The sequence below is a fragment of the Passer montanus genome, unplaced genomic scaffold (assembly GCF_014805655.1).
Source record: "Passer montanus isolate IOZ18808 unplaced genomic scaffold, ASM1480565v1 scaffold55, whole genome shotgun sequence".
Classification (NCBI taxonomy): domain Eukaryota; kingdom Metazoa; phylum Chordata; class Aves; order Passeriformes; family Passeridae; genus Passer; species Passer montanus.
In genome coordinates, this window is record NW_024370485.1 from 2,082,775 (window position 1) to 2,108,256 (window position 25,482).

The following is a 25,482-nucleotide window of genomic DNA, read 5'->3' on the forward strand; positions in this document are numbered from 1 at the left end:
CCGCTCGCCCGCAGCTCCTTCTGCCGTTCCCCGCGCGGCTCCCCCCGGCCCCACGCAGCCCTCCGCCCCGTCCCCCCCGCGGTGGGCGCCCCTTCTCCTCAGGGCTCCCCCATTCCTCCCGCACGGCCTCCGTACAGCGCCCACCCCGAGCCTCCCCGTGCAGCCCCCGCCAGCTCGCCCCCGCTCCGCTGCAGCCCACCCAGCTCCTCGCTCTGCCTCGCTGCCTCCCCGCAGCCTGCCCGTGCTGCAGCCGCTCCGCTCTCCTGTGCGTGCACCGCCCCAGCACAGCCCCCGCTCCCCGCTGCTGTCACGCTCCTCGGTGCCGTTGGGTGGGTGTCACTGTGTCTGTCTGTCCTGGCTGGGCTGGCAGCTCGGTAGACTGCAGTAACGTGGGTAGCGGGTTTGCGCTTGCTGGGTTTGCTTTGCTGCGGACGGGATGGACTGACAGACGCCTCGTGCGTGTGTGGTGTGGCAGGTGTGTGAGGAGGCTGACGCTGTGCCTGTGCTCTCTTGCACCGTAGGTGAGTTGTGGTGGGTCTTGTTCGGATGCTCGTGGTGTCTCGAAATCTCAACTGCTCTGTAAGGGCTAAATTCAGCCGTGGCAGCTGCAGTGTGTAGTGGAAGGAGGGCTTTGGAAGAACGTGTGCGTGACTGAGTTCTGGTGAATTGTGGAAAGGGACTAGAGTGATTCCAGGGACAGCACTGTGAAAGCTGCCTGGAACACTCTGAAGCTGTCAAGAGTGAGCAGAGGAGGAGGAGTGGGAAATCTAGAGGAAATAGTGAAGATGGCTCCTGCATACAGAAAGTTTGAAATTATTCTTGACATGTAAGGAGCTTGAACAGGAGTAATTATTGAAGACATAAAGACAGGTTTCCCTGGAGAGAAGACTGTTTACCTGTGTTAAAGATAAAAATAGAAGACATTGATCAATAATAGAGCAAAGGCTAATAGGGTGAATAGAAATGTCTTTCCTATCCTGCAAAAAAAAGAAAGCAATCAATGAAAATGTAATAGAGCATACATCCCACTAACAAAGACTTGGCTCTTTTAATACAGTAGTTAATTGTGCCTTTGAACTTGTGCTGCTGGATGTTACCCTTTGGTCTAAGAGCTTAGCACCTGCCCTAAAAAGGAACATAGTTTTCTCTAGAAATGTTGATGTTATTCAGGTTTCTAATACCAAAGGTTTGTATTTGTGTGATACTGTTGGCAAAAAAACCCCAAACTCTTACGCTTTTTAGGATGTTGGCTAAGTACTAAACAATAGGGGGTTGTGTGATACTGTTGGCAAAAAAATAAACTCTTACACTTTTTAGGATGTTGGCTAAGTACTACACAATAGGGGTTTTGGGAGAGCTTTTCTTATGGTGGACTAAGTACTAAACAATAGGGGTTTTGGGAGAGCTTTTCTTATGGTGGAGGTATCCCAGAAAGGCCAACTTCAGGCTTTCTTTTCACCATTGTCCCAAAGAAAATTGGCTTCAAAGCTGCTCTGGTCTAGGGGAGCAGGTTTTTAGGTCCTTAATACCGTCATTATTGCAGTTGTGCTGTAAACCGTGGGTGCCAAGGAAGCAGCAGGTGGGTGCCTCTGCGTCTGGAGCAGGAGTGATTTGTCCTGCTGCAAAACGATTGGGAAGCTCTCTAGTGAAGTCAGCGTTTCTGCCCAGCTCGGTGCTGTGGGCAGATGTTTCTCTCTGTGATCCACTCAGGTCTCTACAATCAGTTCAGAGCACTGAACTGTTTGTGTTGTGTTTGGAGACGTGGAGCAAGGGGATGAACCACTCCCAGCCACCTTTTGGACTTCAGTTTGTCTGTCTCCTTGGGACACGTGGCAGTCAGAAGGGGAAGGTTCTTAGAATGGAGCAAGGGGATGAGCCAGCCACTCCCAGCCACTGGGCACCTTTTGGACTTCAGTTTGTCTGAAGGACACGTGGCAGTCAGAAGGGGAAGGTTCTTAGATAAACTGGTCAGAAAGTGGAGTTCAGTGTGACTGGCTGGTTTGGAATAACAAAAGCATTCTGAGCTGTCTGGTCTCTAATCGTTTGACAGAATCCAGCAGAAATCTGCCTTGTTCTCTGTCAGCTTCTTTGCCTGTTTGCTGGTAGCAGGCTGGGAGGTGAGCTTTTGCAATTGTGGGGTTAGGATTCTTTTCTTCTCATGGATAAAGGAAGGGTGGGTGGGTTTTTTCCTAGCACAAAATAGCTTTTAAAACACCTCTTTCCCCTCAAAAAAGGTAGTCCCTTTTCCTACCCAGTTCTACTGCTGCATTAACTAAAGCATCTAATAATCATGTTTTGGTGTAAGATGACAACCTTTTAATTTCCATGTGAGCAACTTACCCTTCATTCCTTCTCCCTTCCTGTTTTGGTTTCGTTTTTAATTGGCTTGTGTTTACATTGAGGGAGATAAATTGTTACCTGCTCCTTCTAGCAGAAGTGCCTGTTTCATTTTCCAGCAGCTCTAAGGATATCTTTGAGCTCTTGCAGCAGTGTCTGGTGGAAGCAGTGAATTCCTCAGGAGATGTTTGTTATTTGATCCTAGCTGCTTCAAGAGCCCAGTGCTGTATTGAATGAAGTTTGAAGTAAAACATGAAGTTTCAAATCAGACTTGCTGATTCTGAAGTGCCATTGCTATGACTCGTTTTCTTAGTGTTTTCAGCCTGAAATTGAGGAAACCAAGGAAAGCAGCAGTGAATGTATGGTTGGCCTGTCTACTATATGAAAAGGATAGCACAGCCTCAGAGAGAAATTGCAATTTAACCTTTGTACAGTCGAGTTTTCTAGTACATGCCTGCTGCTGGCTGCCCATGTAACAAAGCAGCTGAGTGTTATTGCATGGCCCTGGCTGGGGGCAGAAGCTCCTCTCTGCTTCAGAGTTTGTGGTTGATTGTGCTTGTCAAGGCCCTGGAAATTTGAGGTGCTGTAGAGAATAGCACTGGGTTGGAGTTTGGTGTGCTGGCTTGCTTGGAGCACTGTGTCTGTTGTGTGCAGTTCTCACTTCTTCCCAGACTCATTGGGGTTTGCTTTCTTGTGGTGGAAGAGCGGTTTCCTGTCAAGACATCACATCCTGCCAGAATGCCTGGGACTCTGAAAGCAGTTTGACACTGTGATAAGATGGATTGAAACTCTTAGCTAAAACAACTGTGAAATATTACACTGCTTGAACTGAAAACACCCTTATAGTAAGGGATTTGGGGTTTTTTTTCTTCTTTTTCCCCTCCCCTGTTTTTTTCTGTTTTGTTTGTTTGTTTGTTTTCCCTACATGGACTACTTTTGGGGAGAGCAACTGGACTTGTTTTCAGAGCAGCAATTCCCCAGGAAAGTTTTGGGAGTGAAATTCTGCCAGCTAAAGCTGTGAGTTGCAACGCCCCTCCAGGAGTCTCACCTCAGTCTCTCTCTCCTAAGAGGCAGGGGCTGGAGTACTTGCTCATAGCCAGGTTCTCTCTCTTCAAAAATCAGGTCAACCTCCATGGGTTTTTTGTTTCTGATGGTGTAGGTAAAATGTCTGGGAAGGCAACAGAGCAAGCTGTGTCCAGGGAGAATACAGGGTATAGGCAAGCTGCTCAGGAACTGTGCTGTATCTGGGTTTGACCAGGTCTTTATAGCACCCTGGAGGGGAATAATTCACACAGGAACCTGAAAAGGGAAATAACTGACATTCTACCTGCAGTGTTAACCCATACAGTACCTGGATATTTGTCTGTATTGAAAGGATGGGAATGTTGCTGTTATTGTCTTACAGTCCCAGTGCCTGGGAGTCTGATGATACTGAAAGGATCAGCTATTTGAGGATGTTGTGTAATGAAGAGTGACCAAGAGCAGAGAGGGTTGGTGTCATGGCCTCACATTTTTTGTGTCTAGCCCCAGAGCGTCCATCTCTGCCTGGGTATTTTGTACATGTGGCCCCCAATCAACTCCCTAGTAAAAAAAAATCCCTCTGATTCAGCAAAGAAAATGACTGCAACATGTTACACAGTGCAGCAGTGAGGCTTCAAGAAGGAGATGAGATAAAATAATACCTTAAAAGCTGACCTTGCCGACCCAGTGTTCCCTCCTCAGGCTGCAGAACATGACATGGATGCTGTTGGAGGCTGCTGAGCTGATTGCTTGGGAGCCTGCAGCTGCCTGGTCATCTGCAACACAGATACAGCCTCAGCAGCAGTAATGCAGCTGTGTCTCTGCCCAGGTTACTTGAAATGAACAGAGACAAGTCAGTCACCTCAAGAGGCAGGTCAGAAGTGAGTGAATTTCTCTTCCTGGCTCACCCTATCTTGTCTCTTCCTTGCCGGTTGTGCTGTGGACCACTGATTAGTGGTGGGTGAAGCTATTTGTAGTTGGGGGTGACTTCTCTCCTCCTCCAAACTCTCCTGACTTACAGACTTCCTTTTCCCCCTCCCCATGACTGCAATGGCACTGAATTTGCAAGAGTCTTAAGCCAAATGTCATTAGTACAAATTCCTTTTCAAGTGACTTCATGCAACTGCATAATTTAATGTCAGTGTCTGGAAACATTGAGTTGAAGCTTTGTCCTTTTTTTAAGCATTTTAACCGCTCAGGTTGATGCTTGGTGTGATTTTTTTCTGTATAGAAAAGATGCATTGCTGCTGATGGCTTTTGGTATAAAGAGACTCCCATGAGTCCAGGAATACAAAGGTCCTAATTCAGCTTGCAGAACTTTGCCTCTGTAGTATTTGTATTTTTCTTGATGGAGTAGCAGGGCAGGAGAGAAGTGTGGAGGGGCTAATGTTAGATAGGAGCAATGAATTTAGAAGTTCATGGTTTTGGGAAATTAGGAAGGATGTTTGTGTCCTATGTCCAGAGGTTTAGAGGAAAAAAAAAAAAAAAAAGAGCAACAGCCAATCAGTTGTTACTGCACCAATAACAAAATGGCTTTATAGTGAGTGTGGCCTTGCATGCTTTGTTGAGAATCACTGATTTTACTCCTATAGTGTTCATCACTGCTACATGTCTGCATCAAAGGATTGCTGGGGAAGTCAGATGTGCCAGTGCCCTCATATGCACAGTTGCCTAAACCTGTGGTAGGATGTATGGGTTCTTTCAGCTCATTTACTTGCTAAATTGAAGCGTGGATCTGATCTAATAGATTCTATGTGTCATGTTCTGAGTGGAAAAGTATACTCTAATGTATTAGAAAAATTTCCTTGTGTGTGACTGCCACAAGTTCAATACTTTTTCCATGCTGCTGTAGAGTTTGAGTTCTGATTCCTCTTAAAGAAACTGTATACCCTGTGGTAACTTTAAAACTGCTATCTACCCTGTCTTAGCACTCAGAGGTAAGAAAAAATGAATAAAAGTGGTGGTGGAATGAGTTCTGATTTGACTTTGTTCTTGAGAGTTTGGAAAATGAAATACAAACATCCTCTTTCATGTGGGACACAACTGTTTACAACACATCCTTTTATTTCTTGCCTCTTTCCCCTCTGCCAGGTGCAGAATATCTTTGCACTCTTTTTGTGTTTCTCCCCTGGGAGCAGAGGGATTGCTTGGTTTGTGTGGAGTTGGGCCGTTGGGAGTATGGGAAAGGGATGCAGTGCATGGCCCAAATGTGTTTGATCCTGTTCTCGAAGGAGAGAAGGTTGGGGAACATCCCTTCTCCTCCTCTCTCTCCCCCTTCCTCTCTTTTTCCTGTCTCCTTCCAAAAAAGGGACTGGATGTTAGATATTGACCTATCACAATGTGGGTCAGTCCACAAAAAAAAAAAAAAAAAAGAGGAGGATGGGGGGAGGAGGGCTGTGCAAATACAGTGAGACAACAGAAATTAATAGAGCAGAAAAAAACTCTGGAAAGAAGAGTGCATGGCTCAGGGTAAAAGGGTTTTGTTGTTGATTCTGAGTTTTTTAATGGGTGCGTGGGGAGGGGAAGCTTCTCTTAGGATGGCTATAGGCACTATAGGCTAGGAACATGGGTGGGGGCTGTGTGAGCTGCAAGTGCAGAAGATTTTTGTGGTATTCTCAGATTTTAATTTCCCTAAAATGAGAAGCATAGGGGTGTGACCTTGTTGAAGGTTAAATTGTTTGTGTGTACAGTGCGGTCTTATGTGTATGTGGGCATGGGATCATCTCTTGAGTATGGCTTAGTGGGTGTGGACCTTGCCATGTGGTTTGGTCTGCCTTAGGTGCCTGACTCCTCTGCCTTCTTCTTCTGAGCTGATGGCTCCCTGCTCCACTCTTGCTGCTGGCCCTGCTGGTCTCCTGTCCCAGTGACACTTTCCCCTTGTTTCACTGACTGTACTGACAGCTGTGAAATTGTGACTGGCGTCTCTTCAGACTGCTCACTCCTCTAAAGAAATAACACTGAGGAGAGCTGCATTGGATCTGCACTTGTGCAGACAAGCACGTTAAGCTGACAGGGGGTGCAGCAGCTGCAGATGCAAGCACTGCGTGTGTTTGTGAGTCTGGTGAGTGCCTGTCTTGTGACTGAGCAAGCATTGCTCATGTGTGTTCAGAGTTACCCATGTGTGCCTGTGTGTCAGGTGTGTGTTGTGGGGTGACTTTTACCACCTTGAAGTTAAGAAAGCTTTGCCCAGCATGAGCAGTAAAATGTAAATAAATTGTACTAGTTAAAATTGCGTGCCAGGTCACATACTTAACTCCGATTGTTTTGGGAGTGCTGCTGGAGAGCTTAAAAATGCACTGTTGGGACCTTTTCATGTCTCATAGCTAAGTAAACTAGATGCCACCCCAGAGAGCAAAAGCAATTTAAGAAGTAATAAATGTAAAAGCATTTGATTTTTCTTGGATTGCTATCACTGATTTCAGCTGTGCCAGTGACTCTCTTACTGTGTAGTGTTGTTTTGTCCTATCTACCTGCTCCTTTTCATCTCTTTTGCCATTTCAGCTGGTGATGCTATTCCTTTGGGTGTTGAAAACATCATAGATTAATTATTTATTATATTTATATAGCATAATAAAAAGAGCTGGTCTTGGTCGGCAATTTCAGGCATTGTTATAATTAAGATGGTCTAAAATAAACATTGAACCATTTTGTCCTGTGATTTTGTATTCCTTATAAGTCTAGGGAACATTGTCAAAAAACATTTAGCTGCTGCTTTCACTAATATAGAGCTCTTGCTTGTGTCCTAATAAATGCAGAAAGTTCAGGCTCTGATTTTATCTACTACATGGCACTTTTCTGCTGGCCTTTTTGGATCCAGAATAAAGATAATTTAATGGAGAAACTCTTGAAGAAGTAAGAATTTGAGGGGAATGGAAAATGTTTTTGTGGTATTTTAACAAAGTTCAGTATGGTGGATATTTAAAGCAATGTAAGTGTGGAGCAGGTTTTAAGGAAGAACATTGTCTTGTCTCAGCTCTCCAGGAGAACCTTGCGGGCAGGTTGCGTGTGTTTTTTAGGTTTGTGTCTTGTACAGCAGAAGGAGGCTTAGCTGTTAAGGCTCTTTCATGGGATAGCTTTGGGTATCATTCTTTGCTCACTCAGCAGTTTGGAAATTAAATACTTTCAGCCTTGGATGAGATGATCTATTTTAAAAACACAGATTGTGTTTGCAGATGGGAGAGAACAGCTTCCGAGTCCTGCTGTTTGGGGCTCTTTTCCTATTGGCACTGGGGGGTAGGTCTTGCTCAGAGCAGGCAAACACCTCCTCCTTTACTACATTGTGGTTGAATATTCAGATGTGCCCCTGGAACTGAAGGACCACGCCTGAACCTTTCTTCCCTCCTCTTACACCACTTTTGTTGTGCCAGAAATGAGGTTTTCGTATTTATATTTGTTTATGTAGAAATAGCTCCTCCTCAGTGGTAACATTTTCCATGCTCTTATGCAAGCCAAAAATGAAGTTTTTTGTTTTCACTTTTGCCACATCCTGTCTGTTTTCTGTTTGGAGTTTATTTTCAGCACAAGAAGCTGCCATGTTAATGTTGGAGACAGGAGATCTCTGTTTCCAAAAGATACGGGACTGGCAATCTACTCCTGAAGGAGAATTAGTGTGCTGTTTTTTCTGTGGATGCAGGCCACGTGGACACATCCCTGCTACTTTACATCTGTGTGGTGTCATTAAGAGAACTGGTCCCCATGCCATTTGCAGCTTCTTCTCTATCAAGAATATTTGTAACAGTGTTCTTCATCTCTGGGTTTTTATCAGGATAGTTACCTTGATAGAAATAGCACAGGCTTTATTTTGTTTTCTTTTCCCTTCCTTGCATTGAGAGTTCCCCCAGTACTCCTAAAGTGTTTTCAGAAGATGTGTTAGATAAGTGTAAGAGATACTTCTTGTGTAAGAGATACTTCCCTTGTGCTGGCAGGGCATTGTTTAAGCTAATGCCCTGCCAGCACAAGGCCTTGGTACTTCTTTGGTGTTTAAGCTAATGCCCTGCCAGCACAAGGCCTTGTCTTGCTCTAACATACATAACTTGTGATGACATCTGGGCAGGAACGGGTGACAGCTTGCAGGGGATGGGGGTGTGATCCCTGCCTTCCACGTTGGGAGGTGGTTGTGTATAGACCTCAGCACTGCCAGAAACACCTGTAACCCATGTAGAAGAATCATACTAGCTCTGATCCAAATTTCTTGTGGCCATCCTGGAATACACCTCACCTGCGTCCAAAAGTGCTGTGTGTTTATGTAGATGTACTTTTATGTGTGCTTTTTTCCAGTTTCCAAAGTTTGGTGCTATTCCTGGGTTTCTGTTATGTTGCAGGTTACCTCCGGGGGGAGCAAGGTAGTCACTTGGAGGTGGGGAAAGCTTTGAGAGTGAAATTTAGAAGTGTTGAAGTATTTTCCTTTGATATGTTTAGGAGAGCTCTCCAGAGAGGGACAATAAGTGTACAAGGAACTTTACTATTCCTTGAACTGAAAGCAATGATGAAACAGGTGGGAAGAGAAAACAGGATATGGCAGAAGAGTAAGAAATGCTTCAAAATGTATTTTGCATTAGATTGGTTTGTATTGCATTGGTAATTTGGGTTTCCAAATGCCCCTAATTTGACATATGGTAATGTCAAGCGCTTTCCTCGTGGTTTGGTACCTTGCAGTGCTGGGAACTGTATGGACAGAGAACAAAAAGATGGTTGTCCCAGGGAGCTTAAAATGCACAAGAAACAACAGAGAAATACAGCCAGCTGGGAGAGCACCAGCAAAGAGATCACAGCCAGGAGGTGATGGAGGTGAATGGGGAATAGCTGTATGGCTCTTGGAAAGTACCTTTTTACCCAGGCATGACACCAGGCAGGAAGGTGTGTTGTGGTGCTGGCTTGGGCTGAGATGGAGGTGGGTGTCCAAGAAATAAGGGTCAAACATATTCACAGTGTAAGAGGGAAGTTGCTGATACCAAGGTACTGCATGTGTAGCTTATCAAGACAATATTTTTGTTGTGACATGTTCCCAGGCACTGCCTTTTCTGGGCTTTTCTGGGCTTGTGTCCTGTCAGGGAAGAGACATCTCAGAAGCAAGGCCTATTGAGACAAGTTGCCACAGCCCACCCTCACAATGCTCTTTTTAAAAAGGCAGAAGAGAGGCTAGCAGACTGAGCTGGTGGTAGTGAATGAGCTGAAATCCACTCTCCTGGTTACGGCTCCAGTCATCCGTGCTGTTACCTTTTTCTTAAGTACAGACTGGAATTGTTCTTACAGCCTCAGCTTCTTGCATACAGTAGAATTTCATAACAGCTTTGTGCACTACTTATACCTGTCACTGTGGCTGTGATGTGTGGGACTTGAGGAGATTAGAAGGGATAATTCGGAAGGCTTATGTTATTTTTGTGGATTTTGGAGTACAGCATTCCTTCATGTTTCACTAGCAAGGAGAATGAACTGCAAACTGATGGACAGAACCAGTAAAAGGTGTCAAGGAAATAAAATGCTGTCCTCCAGGGCAGCCCTGAGTGCTCATGGGTCAGGTAGTTTGGGGTTTGGGTAGATGTAAATCCTGTTTTGTAAGAGAGTTTGTGTATTTTCTTTCAGAACACAATGGTGGAAAAAGTTATTAATTTCAATGACTATGTGAATTGAAGGGGATTAGGTGAAGAATGATGCACAATCCTGTAATTAATGGCTGTTGATGTGTAATCACAAGGGGGCAGTGTTAAGATTACATACACAACTTCAATTTATGACTGACCTTGCTTATGAGTACATAACCCTTGTCATGACAAAATGCTTGTTGATCACTTTTTGCTGTTTTCACTTGTTTTTAAATGAGTACAGAGAAACAGAAGAATTCCTTTTCAGATCCTCAGTTCTCTTGATGGTACTGCTGCTGCATTTGGGTCTCTGCTACTGGTGTGGTTTGATTAGCTGGAGTGTGGAGGTCCAGGTCCTGTTTCTGCTGGCACCTGTGGTCTGCTGTACGGATCCTCTCCCCCATGAACTTTTGGAAGGGCTTAGCAGTTTCCTGTCTTGCATAGCTCCCAAAGTGTGCTGGGATGTGCAGGACTGCAGCTGGCAGGACTTTATTTAGAGCTAGGTTAACCACAGGTGCATCTGCTCTGATTTCATTGTAGATGTGCTCTTCTTGAGCTTTTTGGAAGCACTCTCAGCACTGTGCATATTCAGTTGCTTCAGAAGTTACTTGGGTAGAAATCCCTTTCTTTTAAAAGCAGTAAAAGCCTTGCGAACTTGTGACATCTCCACCCATCCTCAGTGTCTGCAAATATTTAGATATAGTACAGATGATGAAATGTGTGTGTGTTTGTGTGTATGCTTAGAAGCTCAAAACTTAAGTTACATTTCATGTACTGATCAGGACTGGAGAGGAATTATCCCACTGTACATGCAGTTATGGAAAACTGTAACTCAGAGCAGGGATCCATTGGAACGAACAAAAAAAAAAGTTTGAAGATTAGTTTGTAAATTAAAGCACAGTACTTGTGCAGCTCCACCTATAGTAAGACATGCTTAAACAAATCTGGGTATTTCCCAGGACTTTTCTTTTTCCCCCCCGGAAGAAAGCAGAAAGGAGGTGGAGTGTGCCATAAGGTAACATCAGACTGCTGCACACCATTGATACGAGTGTGTGTTTTGGAAAAGCCTGTGCTAAAGGGGCCATTTTTGTCCTTGGTGTGCATGTGGAAAGGACTTGCTGCTTTTACTGAGTACCTGTTCCCTAGTTTGTGCTGTGGCTTCAGGTGGAGCAGGGCTGGGGCAGTTCCTCTGTGAACATACATTCTCTTTTGTGTTCTGTAACAACCTGTCAGTAGATGACAGATGTGTCCTTCCCTGGTGCAGCTGTAAACTCTGGCAATGGATCATTGGCCTTTCCAAAGCCCTTTCCATCCACTGATCATACAGGCCTGTGTAGGAGCAATGACTTGAGCTTTTATAGAAGTGCTCTTCTGAAAAAATATTAGGAGGTTATCAGAAGGAGGCAATATTATGCTGTTCCCTTTGATAGGCACATCAGAAGCAGCTCTTCTGATGGATAGAACCAATGGCTGCCTGCTTGTGATCTTGGTTTAAGTGGATTATCTTCCTACAATCCAGAGGTCACACTAGAGCCTGCTTATGACCAAATTGAAAATAATAGCTACTTTAGATCTTAGACCTTGAAGAATTTGTTCCATTGAAAGAAGATGGCTTTTTAGCCAGGAAATGGCCAAGGGTTATCCTGTTTTGAAATCTTGCATATTCTTGTGTTCTGTATGTGTTTTTATGTGTCAGCTGGCTTTTAAAAGCCAATCAGGTTAAATTCACATCAGGTAGAAAGCAACCTAAAGTTAGTAACATTAATAACAGGCTGGCTAAATGTACCATGCCGTACAAATTTTGGTAAAAGCATGATTTTCATGCTGTTCACACTCTCAAAGTGAGAAGAGCTTTCGGTGCATATCCTTCAATGAGAATGCTTTAGTCTGAGTGTGGTTTTCAGCATGGCTGTAGGAGAGGTGGGCATTGCTTGCTGGAGGAATTAGAATATTCTTCCCCCTGCCCCCTTCCTGCACAGGGACACTGTGGCACATGTTCTTGTTGCTGCTTAGCAGGCTAACCATGACAGTAGGACGCAGCAGAATAGCCTATACTCTTACAGAAAATAGAGATGCTAACTTAAGTGTGCCTCATCTTCCTGTAGGGATGGTTTAGATACTCCTTCTGATCTTTTTACAGGGTTTGTAGTTATAGGACTAAAGGAAATGGCTTTGAACTAAGAGTAGGCTAAATTAGATATTGGGAAGAAATTCTTTGCTGTGAGAGAGGTGAGATAATGGCACAGGTTGCCCAGAGGACTTAGGGATGCTCCACCCTCCAAAGTGTTCAGGGACAGGTTTGTTGGAGCTCTGAGCAGCCTGGTCTGGTGGAAGGAGTCCCTGGCCTATAGCACAGGGCTTGGAACTAAATGATGATCTTTAAGATCCTTTCCAACCCAAACCATTCTGTGAGTCTGTGATCTCTGTATTTATCTTATATATTTTTATTGCAGAAGGGTGGTGATGATGACAGTGGCCAGATTTCATGATCTCTGGGGGGCTGTCAGAGTTCCTGAGTACCATGTGATCTGTTATGTCACGAAGGGTGGCAGTGGCACACTTACCCAGGTCCTGTTCACAAAGCATGTGAGCAGCCTGGTGGAAGGCATGTGAGGGATGCAAAGTTCTGTTACATTCCTGACTCCTTTCAGCCGGGTTCAATTGCTTTGTGGTTCTCTTCCCTGACAGGTCTTGGCTCGTGGGCAGCTCTTTAGCAATCCCAACTGGAACCTCACACCAAAAGGCACCATGATTATGATGACTGATGTCACTGCAGCCCCCAGATTGGGGTCAACTGCCACCACTCCAGCTGTGGCTCCTAACTTCTCCTGGATGCCAGAGGATGGCAGCCCCACGGCTGTGGAGCAGCCAATATTCCTCATGACCACTGCTGCTCAGGCTATCTCAGGTTTCTTTGTATGGACAGCTTTGCTCATCACCTGCCATCAGGTAAAGCCCTGTCACTTGTACTTCTCATCCTTTCCTTCTCCCCACATGAAGAACAGACCATTTCCATAGTGTGAATGGAGAGGAAGCACACTCTTTAAAACTAGCAGGTGTAAAACATTTGGCCATCCTTCGGAGGTTTGCAGAAAGGTGTGTTATCTCAGGTCATCCTTTCACAGTTCTTTAGCTGAATATTGTCTTTTTTTTTATTGTGTCAGCTGTTGGCTGAAAGATTCTAGTCACCTGTTGTTTGACATTCTTCCTTTGATCTCCTTTGCCAGTGAATTCCACAGGCTGAACTCTGCTGCGGAAAGGAGTAGCAGGAAATGTTTCATTTTAATTTTTCCCCCTCCTCTCTCTCTGGGGCAGGTGTCCTGGGAGCCTGAATAAGTCAAACCCTGCATCCTGTTCTGTACCTCTCTTTCATGCAGTTGTCATGTGAACTGAAAAATACAGTGGGGAAACACAAGCCCTGTTATTTATCAACCCATGTTTTTATACCTGTTGGATTGTGGATTCCAGAGTGATGACTAGAATGTAGAAAAGTACAGCCTATTGATGGAGTACAGGGGCTAGTGAAGGTAAAAAATGGATTAGTCACAGATGAATAAGAGCAGCACCTGCAGTTTCACCAGCTTGGGTAACAATTACAAGTGCCATGGATCCTCCTGTCAAATTGATCACCTGCTGAGGGTAGGAAGAAATTTTCCTCTGCAGTATAACATTGCACAGTGAGGCATTAATGGCCTTCTCTGAAGAAACCCATGGAGGTCAGTGAGAGACAGAGACACTGTTGATTGAAACACGCTGTTGTCCTCTTGCACGGCAGCAGTTCCTGTGCTCTCCTAGGCACACGGATCACTGGGCTCTTCTGACATCCCAAGGGCAAAGCTTGGAGTCATCTGAACTCTGGTGTCAGCTGTCTCTGTGCTGGATGAGATGTGTCACTGGGATTGTCGCAAGGCAAAAATATCTCTGAGGTTTGTTAGCTTATTTTCAACCTGTTCTCCTCAGGAAATGAGCTTTTTGTGAGCTCCTCATGGGTTAAGAAGAGGAAACAGAAGTATTTTTGAGCCCTTCAGTCGGTTTTGACCAGGGAGAAACAAGCAACAGACCGCTGGGGAGGCACAAGCCCCTCTCCCTTACAGTGGAAAGATGAGAGCGTATATTTTTTCAGTCTCTGGAGAGTCCTCACAGCACCCCAAAATGCAGGGTGAAGCTTCAAACAAATGCTTGTACCTCTTCAGGCAGCAGAATCAGTCTCTGGTGAGGCACATTTGTAATCAGCTGGCTGTTACTAATTCCAGCAGCTGGGACAGCAGCTCAGTGAGAATTGCTGTACAGAAACCCTGCCTCTCCTGACTCCGTGGTCAAGAGAGCGTACCCACAAATCGTGCTGAGGCTCTGCCTGTGTTATTAGGGCATTGCAGGGGTTGTGCTCATCTTCAGGGTGTGCTTGTGGTCAATACCTTTTTGGGGAGGTGGGCATTCAGTAAAAAAGCATCATAGGTGTGGGATTTAACTATGGCTAAGGAACTGTGAGTGGTGGGAGTGGGAAGGGTGGGGATGCTGTGCTCCCCCCAGCCAGTGACTTAGAGGGATTGGCATGTGTGCAGTCAGACAGAACAAACTGTGTGGTTCCTTTGAGCACACTGCATGAGCTCAGTGCTCCCTTGGTGGCTGGCCCTTTGTGGCTGTGCTGTCACCCATGGGCAGAATAACACCTTTTGAGCAGATGGGCCATGGCTTATCAGCTTTGGGATGTGCTGTGAAGGGCTCTCTTAGGTTGTTTCAGGTGAAAGTCTCAAAAGCGTCCAAAAGAGCCAAAAGAGTGAGTGTTCACAACGAGCATGAGCTTAAGTGTGCACACCTTCCCTTTTCAGAGAAAAACAGTGTTATGAATCTTAGGTACTTGAAAGAGGATAGCAGGAATGTAGAACTGATGACTGGAAAAAAGGTATGAACAAAAAGAATGTGGGCAAGGTGATGTAAAAATAATTCAGTTCCCTATAAGAAACTAGATTAGAAATGCCTCCGTTTTCTCTTCCCTCTCCTTCCCCCTGTCTGCAAACCAAGGGTTGCTCTATCAGTGCCATATGATAACAGCGATTTACCTTTTCTTTTATGTTCATCACCTTGAGGCTGCTGGAGGCAGTCGAGAGGTGATTACTGAGTTTGTTTCTCCTGGCCCAGTTGACTCTCCAGCTGTACTTTGCCCTCTGTGCTCCATATGCTGCTGATCCTGGTCTCCCCTCTCTGTCTCAGATCTACATGCACCTCCGCTGCTACAGCTGCCCCAACGAGCAGCGCTACATCGTTCGCATCCTCTTCATTGTGCCCATTTATGCCTTTGACTCCTGGCTCAGTCTCCTGTTCTTCACCAATGACCAGTACTATGTTTACTTTGGCACAGTGCGGGACTGCTATGAAGGTAAGGAGGGGTCAGACAGAAAATGGGGGGTGGGAAGTCTCTGCCCTGAGAGAACAGCATTTCTGGGGAGAGCATCGCTGTCACCTACTGAATGGTGTGCCTAACGGGATGAGCATTGCTGCTTAGTGACTGAAAATCATAGAATGGTAGGATGGTTTGTCTCAGGGTGGACCTTTGAAGATCATCTCGTGCAGCACCCCTCCCATGGGTTGGGACATCTTTCACTAGATCAGATTGCTCAAAGCCCTGTCCAATTTGACCCTCTCCCTCACTGGCCTCTGAGCGTAAGCCTTCCCTCCAGGGTTCTGTAGAATCTTAAGTTTATGGTTTTCTGGGGTCCTCTCCTTCAGGAACGTAAAAGCTTTTGGTGAAGCCAAAAATTCTGATGGTAGCTGGGTGTTAGGAAGTGAGGTGTTGCTTAGCTCCTGTCTCTTCTAACAGCACTTAGCAGCCAGACACTGCTTTGTCCTGTGTTCCTGGTGCAGCTTGTTAGCAGTGTATTCTTCTGGTCCCATCCTGTGGCCACTTGTGTGCTTGCACAGGGTAGCACAGCGGCCACATGCTGGGGCTGGTGAGGTGTAAAGTGCTTTGGAGTCCTGTAGAAGAGAGGGTTCCATGTTCAGGATGAGCACCTGCTTGGTTTTGGTTATCTGCTGTAGTGATGTAATACCACTAGCACTGTATGTGAGGAAAATGGCTACTTTCCTGTAAATGCTCTTGTAACTTCCCTCCTGGTCTCATCCTGTAAGAATCCTCTACCCACTCAGCAGAAGATACTGCACTCTAGCAGTGTCTTTTTGAGAACAATTTCTCACCATACCCTCATTAAATCCTAAATCATTGGTGCAGTTGTTTTGGTGAGATCTGCATTGCGGAGAGTTGCCCCTGGCCATGTGAGCAAGTCAATCAGCTGAAGAGAGCAGCAGGCCTTCCTTCACATCCACAACAATGCTCTGGATGCAGCAGCAGATGGCAAATGCACGCACACGATGCAAGAAAGCATCTTTGTTTGGGGCCTGGGATTTTCCTTTCCCCGCCCTGTGCGTGTGTATAGGTCTAGCAGGAAGCCTGCTGCTCTCCTAGCAACAGCCTCTATCCCTCTGCCCCTCTTGCTCTGGGAGTCTGCAAGCATTTGAGCATCTGCTCAGGAGGCTGCCTGTGCTCCAGTGTTCACATCTGCATGTTGGCTTGTGTGAGAAAACTACAAGTGGAGGTGAAGACACCTTTGGAAAGCAGGTTCTCTCCCTCACTTTTTCTGGGGATTGCTTCAAAACAGCCTTTTTGTCTCTTGCCATCCACCTTCTTTATTTTTTGAAAGGTTTTACATTGCAAAGTGGGCTATTGGGGACTGAAGGAAGACCCTACTAATAAATTTTGAAAGCTGTCTTAAGCCGTTTGTGGACTGTATTTTGTAGTGTATATTAGGAGGAGTCTGTTCTGGTTTTACTCTTTCATGTCACTGCTTCTGTACCAACCAGGGTGTCAGAAACACTGACACAAGTAGGGTTTCTTTGGGGTTTTTTTTGATGCTGATATCATGAATACCATCTGATGGATGTGGATGAGAATGGGAGAAGAGTTCTTTGCTGGTGTGATGAGCTTTGCTAGCTAGCACTTCTTTTGGGGGTGAATGGGCAGATATTTCTCCCTTTTGTTTTGTTTTGTTTTCTTCCTCTGATGTCATCTTTTCCCTGGTGCTTGGGGAATGGGCAGCTGGTATTGTAATGACCACATCAGAGGGCAGGGGTCACTGGAGGACAATAGGAAAAGCTCAGCTTTTCTTCCTCTGGGTCCTGTCAGCTAAGTTGCAGGAAAATTGAAGGCAAAAGGGGTTACCACAGTTATTTGAATAAGTTTTCTGTGGTTGGTGTTTTCTGTCCTAATTAAAGCTTTGGCAAAGTTATTACTGTGTAAACTTTGTTCAATAATAAGGATTACAGATAGAATAACAATATCCCAATTACATACATAGAAGCATGTATACCACTGGCTTTTATATGCCATAGCAGTCTTGCCAGCTAGACACGTCTACAAGCCATAAGCACAGTGTTTTGAGACTGTAAGTGTTTTGGGGACTGTGGGGTATCTCTTTGCCAGGGCATAGTTTAGATGTTTATAGAAGAATTTGTCTGACTTTGGAAGATCATTCATGTGGAAAAATTGACCTCAGGTCTAATAACTGGCTGCTTGAGGAGATCAGCTTCTCAGTGTTGTACATTATTAAGTTTCTGTTCTTATTTTAAAGTTTCTTGAGATTACTGTTTCTATCCCAGTTATTTGGGGCAAAAAGAAGGATTTGGGTGTTGTCATTCCAGGGAATGCCCAGACACAAAGAAGGGTCATCTGGTCTGTCATTTTGCCCCAGGGCTGTCTATGTCAAATGCAGAAGTACAGTCCATGCCCTAAAAAATCTCACAACTTCGAGGGTCCAACAGGAATTATAACAAGTCAAGAGAGTGGCAGACAGGGTGTATACAAGCTCACTTCATGCACATTTAGGTGAGTTTGGATCCCATGAAAAGGAGATACATCTGTAGTTATGGGGAACTGAAATGGGGCAGAGTGTTAGTGGTCAGTCTGTAACAGGTTTCTGGGGAAGGTGGAAAAGAGGTGGCCTAAGGAGTTTATTCAACACATAAGAAATTTCATCTTTTTGAGAGCATGAAGCACAGAGTCTGTTTTGCAAAAGTCCCCACAGGACATGAAAACAGAGTTTCACTGATTGTTATAAACTCTCTGTTTCTCCAACTCTTATGTCTATAGTCTGGTTACCTGGCACAGACAAACTTTGTTCATCAGCTAAAAGGTTAAATACAGGAGATAACAAATGGCTGATGAATCAGAGATACCTTTTCCAGATTATTTAGTACTAGTGTAATGTCCTGGAATAATGCACAGGAGCCCTGTAAAGAATGGCATCTTACAGATGCCACATAAAACAGAGACTGACCACAGTTTTAAATGGTTTTGTGACCCTTTTGGCATGAGTCATGGAACTGGCCTGGGACCTTGGCCAAAGTCCCATTCAGATAGTCTTGTGAGTGCTGAGGTAGGATGATAAATGCAGTGAAAATCTGGAGTGCTTTGAAGAGAAAGGTGCTGCATAAGCAGTCCCTGCTAATGTTTGGTCTATTGCTTGTACTTTTGGTCCTTGCACCTGTTTTGAAGTTGGTTGTCATTTTACTGTGATTGATGTCTTTGCAGCCTTTGTAATATACAACTTTCTCAGCCTCTGCTATGAGTACTTGGGAGGGGAGAGCTCCATCATGTCTGAGATCAGAGGGAAACCAATTGAGTGAGTATTTATTGTGCTTACAGCATGACGCTGTCCTCCTTCTTTGCCCATCTACTATTTCTCTATCCCTGTCCTAAAAAACTGTGTCAGGTGGCAAATGTCTGCTGGAGCTGGGCAGTGTGAATGATGATGATGATTTACCAGTACCTTGCTCTGAGACAGATCAGGCTGATCACATCCTCTTAGGCAAGCTGGACTGATTCACAGTTTTTCTGGACACCTGCCTCTTTATTTGTTTATTGTCTTATTCCCTTCTCTTCCTTTAAATCTTTTCTGTCTTCAGTTGATTGTGTGTGTCTCCTCTAGGATCTATATTTCTCCCCATGCTATTCAGTGACTGGAAAAAAAATTGCAGTGTATAGTCAGGATGTTGTTTTAGACACATCTCTAGAAGAGGGCATGGCCATAACTGCAGTCACTGTTGGAGAAAGCACCAGTCCTGCAACTTTGCTACAGAGAGGAAGATGAAGAGAGTAGGAATCTTGCACTCTTGCCCAAATTTTGCTTGTGAACTCTGTCATCTTGTGTTGGTTCTTTCAGGTCCAGCTGTGTGTATGGGACTTGCTGCCTGTGGGGAAAGACATATTCAATTGGATTCCTGAGATTCTGCAAACAGGTATGGGCTGGGACATTCTGCAGAAATTAAGGGTGTGGGGGTGGCAATGGTGCTTTTTGCTGCTGAATTTCTGAGATCTTTGCAGGGGGAGGCCCTAATAGTATTTTGAGAGGCCTGCAGACTGCTGAGAAGAGAAGCTGTTGCAGGGCTGGTTTGGTGTTAAGAATGATTAAAATATGCTAAGAATGATTTTAACATATTCTTCTCAACCCCACATCAGGAAGGCCTTATTTAAGACACGAGTTATCTCCTGGAACTGTTGTTAATCCTAGGAAGAAACTCTTTTCCTTTCTGGATTACAGAGGTCCCAGCTCCAAGAAATTGCTGTCTGTGTTGTGTCGCAGACACCCCACAGTTGTGTAAGAGCCTCCTGAATTCCCAGTGCTGCTGCTGTGGTTTGGAGCTGAGGAGGGGTGGAGGTTAAGCATGACACATTGGTTTGTAGGAGGAACCGAGTATTGCTCACCATGTGTGTCTGTCTGTGCTGAACTGGGCATGTTGAGGGCAGCTGAATGGGGGAGGCCTAAACCTCTGTGCAGCCCTTGTCTGCTCACTGCAGGTCAGCCACCTCTGCCTGCCATGAAACAGCAGGTGAATTTCAAGGCTTTGCTCACTTGCTGAAGTGGACACGGGAGGTTTCTATGGAGCCAGTGTGAAGCAGGTCTGGTTCTTTGAAAGGGCTCACAGGTCATTGTAATTTCAGTTAGCAGGTCTAGATATCTGCCCTGCCTTCTCCTGAACATCATGGCCCATCTTGTGTGTTTTAGCAATATGCAGGAACATTAAAAGTACAGTGCAGCCTCATGGTCATATCCAGTGTTAAGCTGTGCTGCCCAAGTGGCCATTTTCAAAGGACCACGTCTTTTCTATTTGTCTGCCCCATATTTCGTCCTTACAGCTTTTCTGTTTTCTTGCCTCATACTTTTCTTTTCTAGTCTGAACCCAATATGTTGTTTCAGCTGTTTCTCGTGGGTTTCATCTGGGCACCCTTTGGTTGATTCACTGCATTACCTATTCTTATTTCTCCTAATGTTATTTTTTACCTTTTAAGTATATTGTAAGCAGATGTAGCACCCATGAAAGTGAATGAATGCTGGTGAAATAATTTCCCTTAGACTTCTTGCTTCTCATGTCCCACAGCCTCTTGCAGTTGTCACCACCTGGGTTGCACATGTCTGTGTTTGGAAAGTTTGTTCACAACAGTGAAGACTAGAAGCACACCTTGGGGTGTGGGGAAGGTGTGTTTTTTCTGCTGGCCTCCACAAATTCCAGCTCATTTTTTGGTAGATATTTTACTTTCCTTTTGCTGATATCTGGCAGCAATTTTTCTGTTCATGCCTACTCTTTCCTAACTGCTAAGTCTGCTGTGGAGGTTGTGAGGGAGGTGTATTGCAAAGAGATGCTTAAATAGTTCCGTCCTTCTTGGCTTGAACTTAATTATTGTCTTGATGAGAAATTGTTGATGCCGAGAGTCACTTTCTGGTACTTCTAGAGTTTCAGGATTTTTGGGGAAGACCTTTCAAGGTAAATTCCTGGGAAGGCTGGTGCAAAAGGGCAACAGAACAAATTCCAGTGCTGACCTGTGCAGTATCCACCATGATGATGATCAGGAAGAGGAGTGTGCTGAAAGGAGCACTTTGCCCTTTTTAGCCCTGTTCTTAGTATCTCCAGCACTTCTGTTACCTCCCATCACCACCTGCCCATTTTCTGCTCTTTCTGGTCCCTTTCATCCTGAAGGAACCTGTGTGTTATAAAATGTTTTTCTTACCACCTTCACACTGTTCTCCCCCAAGTTTTCTCAGGCAGGTGGTCTGTCAGTCTGCCTGTGTTGCCTGTGGACCTCCAGCAGTGTGGTGGTGTGCTGCTGTCTGTGGTGTGAAATATAAACAGCTCTTTTCCTTAAAGATGTCTTGATCAAGATTCTTTGCTGGGCCTCTGTCTGATGACCCTCACACATGGGTCACACACCATCCATGTGCTTCCCATATGCTGCAGCAGCTTCTAGGGAAGCAGCCAAAAATAGTACGTGGTGGTTTGGATTGCAGGGAAATGGTTAAAATGTCCCCAGATCGGAAGGAGGGGAAGCTCAGAGGATGGAGTTGTTTACCAATTAGCTTGACCTTTTCCAGTTCACATATTTAAAGTGACTCACTAACTGGCATGTGCTGGGGTTTTTAATCTCCTTGAAGTCTTATGACCACTAACAAATTGCATCGTATCCAAAGCAATTATTACTGTTTGGTTTTACCTTCTTTCCATACATAGCCCTCCCCACATGCACATGGGTCAGCACCTACCCAGGCTCTTCCAGCCTCTTCAGGGAGACACACGTCACATCTCTTCAGGGAGACATTTTTAGGACCATAAGTGTTTCCTTTTTCTAGGACTTTGAAGTTCAACATCTGCAGAAAGTTGAGGAATGCGGTGGCTTTGAGACAACACTCAGTCCCAATAGGAGCAGTAGTTTATATGGGCAGAATGGATAGAACTGATCCCAAGTGCCACGGAATCTTTGGGGAGATTCAGTAAAGGTCATGTGGATGACAACAGAATAGCTCTTAACTTGTGTGTGGCAACACACATTGCTGTGTTTACAAAATGCCTGAATATTGTGTTGGTTGTCAAAAGTTCTTCCTCCTCCAGCAGTGGGGTTCCCCTCTAATCCAGGGGACTTTTTGCTAACTTTGTGACAGCTATGGACTGGGGTTTGCTTTCCTTCCCCAGTATGTCTCTCTTAAACTTGCTGTGTCTGCCATAGCACAGTGTGAGATTTTTCAGTTTTCATACTGTTAAGTGCATAAATGTGCTGCAGCACAGCCCTTGAAAAGTAGCTCTGGAAGAGTGGGGCTGAGCAGCTTCTAGGAACAACCCTACAGAGAGGTTTTTCTTCCCATTCTGGACAAGTAGATAGCACATGTACATCTTCTGAAACTCCTTCATCTCCTTGTGGGTGCTGCAGTCCCCAAGCACAATAAATTAGGAAGTGGCAGGATCAGACATCTTGTTGGGGCTGGATTGTGTTGCCTTGCTGAGTGGTCCCAGTGGACACTCCATTGTGATGCTGTTGGCAGCTTGTCCTCTGGCAGCACCTGCCTTCTCATTCCTTCCCTCTCATTCCTGTAGGCTACCCTGCAGTTCTGTGTGGTGAAGCCCCTCATGGCCATCAGCACAGTCATCCTTCAGGCCTTCGGCAAGTACCAGGATGGTGACTTTGAGTAAGTTTATTCATTTAGCATGCAAGATTTGGCTGCCCTTTCTCTGCCTGGCTTTGCTTATTGTCTGTGTGTGTGCTGGGAAAAGATGGGAGTACACAGGTTGATGTGCATGAGAAAAGAAGGCAGAGGTAGCCATCTTTTAGTTTCATGTTTATTTTACCTTGGTTTGAGGGTGGGAATGGGACAGGGAGGCAGGAAGGAAATGGACTCCTGGAACTTTCCATTGGCAGTGGCAAGGGGCAAACACGCTGAAGTTTCAGGCATTCATATGTATCTTCTCTTTTCAGTGTAACCAGTGGCTACCTCTATGTGACGATCATCTACAACATCTCTGTCAGCCTGGCACTGTATGCCCTCTTCCTTTTCTACTTCGCCACACGTGAGCTGCTCAGTCCCTATAGCCCAGTCCTCAAGTTCTTCATGGTGAAGTCTGTCATCTTCCTGTCCTTCTGGCAAGGTGAGCTACTGTTCCCTTCCCTTGATAGGCACAAAGAGCTCTCTTTGAGCAGGGGCTCAGACACAAGAGTTGATAGAGCAGATGTTGATTAATAGACAAAATGTCATTCTGTATTCCATTTGGTTTATAGTCATTCATTGTTTTTCTCTGGGAAAGCTGTTTTGCTCGGTTTAATTTTTGTTTATATGCTTCTGAATCATTATCCCTGTGTGTGTGCACAAGAACATGTATTTGGCAAAATCAGCTGATAGGGTGAAGAGTTCTCTGCATTCCTGAAATAATCATAAAGCACAAGCTGCCAACATTTTGTCTGCATGCTGCCATTTTATTGATTAAAGTGACACATCTAAAAAGTTTTAGTGCTTTTTTTAGTGCTCTATAAATAAAATTTTAGTGGTATGTCTGTGGTGTATGTGAAGGAGCAAGCTGGGTGGATGCAGTGTGTACTGCCACAGAACTCTGCTGGGAGGAAGACACTCAGAATTCATACACATGAAGCAGAGGCACAGTCGGAAAGTTGAAATTCCACCTAAGCTTAGTGCTTCTGACTAATTGGCTCTAAGCATTTCCCTGTTCAATGCCCTACTTAGGTTTACTGAGTTGCACTTCAAAGACTAATTGAGTAGGAACTTAGGTGGAATTCAGGCTGTCAGTATAGCCCATCCTCCCTGTTTACAGACAAACTAATAAGCTGTCTGGTTTATCATCTTGAGGCATCTGGTCACACACTTTGTCTTCTCTGAAATTCTTCAGCCACTGAGCTGTGGACAGGGAGAAACCTCTTTCTTACAGTGGTGTGTCAAAACCACTAATGTGCTTATATGAAAAGTTCTGTTACTTCAGTTTTTGTTCTAGCTAGTGCAAAAGCTGATGTGCAAAATGTGGAATATGTCAAAATTTTCTTAAGAGAGGATGTTGTTTGGTGTTTGATCTTTGTATGCTTTCAACTCTGATCAACAAGAAAAGAGGTTTAATCTGTGAAACAGGAGCTAACAGACAAGCTCTGAGTGATGTTCAGGTGTTAGAAAGACAAATTATTTGACAGTAGAACTGCCTTGTTAGGGTTTAGGGATCAACATTTTTCAGTGAGCTCAGGGGAGGTTACCAAAGCTTGGGAAGGTGGATGTGCCACAGATAGTGGACACGAAAAATACAGAATTTACAAGCCACAAAGACATTTGGCAGAGCCCCCAAGGTAAGGAAGAAACGAATAAAGGCAGCTCAGCAACTGTGCTGGATCAGCTGCAGTGGAGGAAAAGGTAATTCTGGCAGGGGAGATCATGGCCACTGACCCAAGAATCCACCGAGTGAGACTGAGCATGCAGACTAATTAGCATGAGCAGGGAGAGGTTCGTTAACCAATAGAAGACAGAATACTAATTAAAAAGAGAATTAGGTAATTTTTAGCCAAGGAACATAAGTGGCTTTGTTTGGTAAAATGTATAAATAGGAAAAAGCTTTGGTAGTCATCATGCTGGCTCTGTGGATTTGCCAGCCAGCACCCCTTTCTATGCAGAACTGTAAATAAGCCAAATACCTTGACTCTTTGTGTGAATTGGCCTCTTGCACACTGTGTGAAAGAACCTATTTTGGGACAACACTGAGATCACAGGATTGCTTACAGAAATATCTGACTCCTCTTACCCTTTTAGACTTAATCAAGTCCTACAGCTGTTAGTGTGTCAGTTGAGGATAGAAGAGGATCAGTGTTTGAACATTCTTTGCCTAAATGTATTTGTCTGATTTTATTCTTCCTTTCTCTGTTGTACAAGTGACCATGGGTGTGTGTTTGTAGCCCACTCTGTTTGTAGCTCCTGTGGTGAGTGGGCTTGTGTCTAGGACATAGAGCACAAACAGCTATTTCCATTCTTTGCAGTTACTGTGAGACCATGTTTTCTGCACATTTACATGAACTTATTACTTTGTTTAGGGATGCTGTTGGCCATCTTGGAAAAGTGTGGTGCCATCCCCAAAATCCACTCTGCTAATGTGTCTGTGGGTGAAGGCACAGTGGCTGCTGGCTATCAAGACTTCATCATTTGTGTGGAGATGTTCTTTGCAGCCATTGCCCTGCGCCACGCCTTCACATACAAGGTGTATGTGGACAAGAGAATTGATGCCCAAGGTAGGAAGCATGCCAGTGCATATGGCTTTTCTCTTTGGTAGTGAGACTGGGTGGAGACTGGTCCCTCAGGCAGCCAGCACATTGATATGACTCCCAACCTGATATCTTGGAAAACGCCACATCCCCTCCTGTGTGGTGTCTGAACAGATTTATTGTGCAACAGCTCTCCAGGGCAGAAACCTTGCCTGAATTGCACTGTTCCCTTTTCAGTTCCCCAGTATGCCACCCACGACAACTTGTTGCAGACCTGAGGGCTGTAAGATGTTGCATTGTTTCGGTAGAATGGGTTTGTCCTTCTTCCTGTCTCCCCAAAGGGGAACTCCATTGCTCCAGATTGTGCAACAGACTGAAGGCAGCAGGGACAGGGCCTAAAACAGGCTCTGTTTTGAATCTGGCTTGGGAAGATGAGGCTGTGCTTTGGCAATATGTTTGTCACGGAGGAGGAGGATCTTCCTGTAA

At 44.9% G+C, this 25,482-nt stretch overlaps 1 protein-coding gene across 3 annotated transcripts in view; it reads left to right on the forward strand.

Moving 5' to 3' along the window:
• Window positions 1-2,200: 2,200 nt before the first annotated feature.
• Window positions 2,201-25,482, forward strand: part of TMEM184B (transmembrane protein 184B) — a 28,077-nt gene continuing 4,795 nt past the window's right edge. The window contains exons 1-8 of one of the 3 annotated variants that reach the window (XM_039725413.1): window positions 2,201-6,418; window positions 12,627-12,887; window positions 15,150-15,315; window positions 18,520-18,610; window positions 19,151-19,226; window positions 22,350-22,441; window positions 22,729-22,898; window positions 24,829-25,023. In XM_039725413.1, the coding sequence (XP_039581347.1) occupies window positions 6,389-6,418; window positions 12,627-12,887; window positions 15,150-15,315; window positions 18,520-18,610; window positions 19,151-19,226; window positions 22,350-22,441; window positions 22,729-22,898; window positions 24,829-25,023 (1,081 nt within the window). In that variant the 5' untranslated portion in view covers window positions 2,201-6,388. Of the gene's footprint in view, window positions 6,419-11,753; window positions 12,888-15,149; window positions 15,316-18,519; window positions 18,611-19,150; window positions 19,227-22,349; window positions 22,442-22,728; window positions 22,899-24,828; window positions 25,024-25,482 lie in introns of those variants that run through there. The other 2 variants (XM_039725412.1, XM_039725414.1) reach the window with 2 other exon arrangements.